The sequence below is a fragment of the Arachis ipaensis genome, chromosome B05 (assembly GCF_000816755.2).
Source record: "Arachis ipaensis cultivar K30076 chromosome B05, Araip1.1, whole genome shotgun sequence".
Taxonomy (NCBI): domain Eukaryota; kingdom Viridiplantae; phylum Streptophyta; class Magnoliopsida; order Fabales; family Fabaceae; genus Arachis; species Arachis ipaensis.
The window spans coordinates 146,537,984-146,541,490 of record NC_029789.2 but is presented as its reverse complement, the minus strand read 5'-3'; the positions used below and the strand labels follow the sequence as shown (position 1 = coordinate 146,541,490).

The following is a 3,507-nucleotide window of genomic DNA, read 5'->3' as shown; positions in this document are numbered from 1 at the left end:
AACTCTTAAGAGATAATATCAAAGTAAAAATACCAACGGTAAAACACACAACTTAAATAGTATAATAGGACACATACATAAGAAAGGTGAAAAAAAAAAGGATACAAATTCTTTTTTCCTCTGTTTTCTTAGATTGTTGTCGGATTTAGTGTACCATGGTAAGAAGTGGTTTTGAGGAGCCTCTCGGTTCCTACCTATGAGTGTTGATAGCACCAATCATTTCAATTAGAAACTAAAAAAGAAATCTAATTTGCAAAGTTATTTAAAGGTCATTCTATTGAATGATCAAAGCTTGAAGCAGATGGCAGAGTAGACAACAGCCCAAAAGCAAGAAGATTTTAATTTTTTATTGTATTTAGGCTGCAAAAAAATTGCTCATCCACATAAGAAAAATTGAACAATAACTATATTAAATCATTTAAACTATAAACACATTTGAACAAAGAAATAGTTATCAGATTTGTAGTTGAAGTCTAATTTGATCAAATAAAAAGAAACCACTGTAAGTTTGTTAATAAAGCCAAATTTAAAATTACATTTTGTAAATAAAGGCAGAATATTTTTCGAAAGAACAAAAGCCAAAATAATATTAATTATCTGATTCAACCTAACAAACAATACTTGAATCTAGTAAAATTGGGCCAAATTCTTTGCAAGCTTTTAGAATCAATTTGTAACAAAAACCATAAAGTAATGGAAGTACTTAAAAAAAAATACAAAAAACATAATGAACAAAAGCTCCACAACAAATAATCACATAAAACAGAAAGGACTGGAAGCTAAAATGTAACAAAGCAGTTAAAGACTGAAAGGAGCTCTAACACTTGAGGATCTTTATCTAACTCAAAACAGTTTCTCCAGTATAATTGTAGTAGACATTCACTCCCTCGTAGATGTGCTCCAGAACACTAGTCCCAGCAGATTGGCCATCAATCCGTTTGCAAACTATAAAAAAATGAAAAAATGAATAAATGACCATTTGTACCCATGAAAAATGAAAACGCTGACCCACACTAAATCGAAACTAAACTTGTACCCACGCAAGATGCCTGCCGTGTGACAAAAGTACCCAACCTTCCAAAGACAGGGTACTTTTCTCACACAGAAGGCATCTTGCGTGGGTACAAGTTTAGTTTCGATCTAGTGTAGGTACATATGTCAGTGTTTTCATCTTTTATGGATACAAATGGTCATTTATTCATAAAAATATATATATATATAATCTTGGTGATATGTAAAGACAATCAGGAGCCTTCTTGGTTAGAATGGAATGGAAACTAGAAAAAGGATTGGTTAGTTCCTGGCTTAGAGTACCATTAGTCTCCCCCTGCTCTCACCACTCCCACCAATATTCCTTATACAACCATTAGTTAAATCAATTTCCCGGTTGCATCACAAACTAGCAAGGAGATTTCTGTTAACAAAAAAGAAGGAAAAAAGAAGAAGAAAAGAAACAAAAGAAAAAGGAAGGAAATCCTTACCAACAGAAGTGGCAAGTGTTGACAGTTGCACAAGGCCATTACGCGTCTGACCTATTGATGATATGTCATTCCATTACTGTTTTATGTAGTTAAAAACAAGAAAGCAAAAATCTTAGTAGCACACAAATTCATAAAATGGTCAAAATAAGATAGTAATAACCACAAGACTACTAATTCACTAACCTACCTTAAAATCACTGGAAATGATGTCATAGAATGTTTCTAGTGGCACAATGTCTTCAAATTGGAGAATTGGAGCTGAAGCAGCAAGTGCCCCAATAGCAATATGAGGACTTGCGTTTCTATTTGAGATGATCCTCAGTAACTCCAAGCCTCTCCTTCAGTTTATCAACTTCATTTCTCAACTGGCAAACTCGAAAGAGAATAGTTAGTTATGAGAAGCTCTTATATATGTTTTGTAATTATAATGCAACTGAAATACAGAGACAAAAAAATACCTCTTCTATAGCCTTGTTCTTGAGAGCTTCAGTTAACTTGAAGGTCTGGCAAGTGGCCAATTCCTTGCTCTTTTCTGCAACATTCTCTACTATTTGAGCTAAATAAAAAGTAAAAATTCAGCACATAGAAAAGCACTACAATAAGCTATACGACGTTGTCCAAACTTCAAGTCTAATTGTCTATTATATATTTCAGTAACCACAAAATAAAAAATTGCAAAATCACCTAGTAGTTTGAATAATAAGTGTCCAACCATAACAAAAATTGCTTATTACATACATAAGAGTATATAAGACATAATACATTAACATCCCCCTTTTGGAAAGCTAATGTACATTTATAAGTGTCAAAACTATTTCGAGTGGAATCTTTACGAGTAACCCAAAACATAGAAACGGATTTGCATGTGGTGTGAGTGTGATGAGTTAGGTGAATTCTCCTTTGAGTGCAGAAGCAGCTGTTTGAATTGCTCTTGCAACCCTCCAGATTTCATGTTGAATCCCTGTTTGAATCAGCAATCCCAGGGAAGAAAGCTAGCTTGCTTTCTTGGTCCCTTGGACGCCCAAACACCTATAAGAAGCATTCATGGATTGATGATTAAGTCAAGTTTAGTAATAAGAAAGTGATTAACTAAGTCAACTAACTCAAGCACACTCACAAGATGCTTCCATGAAGACCATCTGCATCAAGGAAGCCTTTTTCGGCAAGGATTATTCTATCATTCAACGCTCGCTTCTTCATATCTACTATATCACCTGCAGTTTCTTGCAATCTCAGTAGCTGCAATTCAGAACAAAGATGAGTACGAATTGGAATTGAAATGGAATAAGAAGAAAAAAAGGGATTCTAGCACTAAAAGATACATCATTTGCAAGCATTGTTTGGTTTACCTTTGATTCATCATCAACTTGCTTGGCAGCAGAAGCAAATTCTTGAATTGACATGGTCAATGGATGTAGAGAAACTTGCTGATCTAACAATTTGAGTTAAAGGGTCATATTGAATCCAATTCAAATTTTAGGAGCTAAATTGAGTATTGAATTACAAAATCTAAGTTTAAAAATTATAACAAGCGAGTAATCAAATTCATGCTTACTCACATTTATTCGGAGCAGAATCACTTGTGAATGGAGTAGTTACATTATTGTTGGCTTCCTCGTAATGAGAATAGTTATTATGACTGTTCAAAGTGCTATCGCTAATCTTGTTGTCATCCTCAATATTTAGCTGCATTAAATTAATTAACAATAAAGATTTACATCCAAGTCATAACCCTAACTAATTCTAACTAAATATTTTAAAGTATTTTAAATTCAGCAACATCACTATCTCATTCTCTTTCTTTTTTCATTTGAATTTTTTTTCTCTTTTCTTTTTCTTCTCCTCCATCATCATCATGATCATCGTTATCGTTATCATCATCTTCTTCTTATACATATCGCGTTTTCATTATCATCGTTATTGTTATTGTTATTGTTATTGTTAAATTTTTGTCATGTTAACGATGTTATCTGATCTAAAATTGATTTTAAATGTGTTTTTGTTCATGATTCAGTCTTATTTGTGT

The 3,507-nt window shown here is 33.0% G+C and overlaps 1 protein-coding gene across 1 annotated transcript; it reads right to left on the bottom strand.

Annotated features, from left to right (window-relative positions):
* Window positions 2,149-3,183, bottom strand: LOC107644800 (probable glutamate carboxypeptidase AMP1). The gene is made up of 4 exons (XM_021103211.1): window positions 3,041-3,183; window positions 2,831-2,913; window positions 2,599-2,720; window positions 2,149-2,510 (listed from the first exon to the last, which is right to left on the bottom strand). The coding sequence occupies exons 1-4, from the start codon at window positions 3,171-3,173 to the stop codon at window positions 2,474-2,476; spliced, it is 375 nt and encodes a 124-aa protein (XP_020958870.1). The 5' UTR covers window positions 3,174-3,183; the 3' UTR covers window positions 2,149-2,473.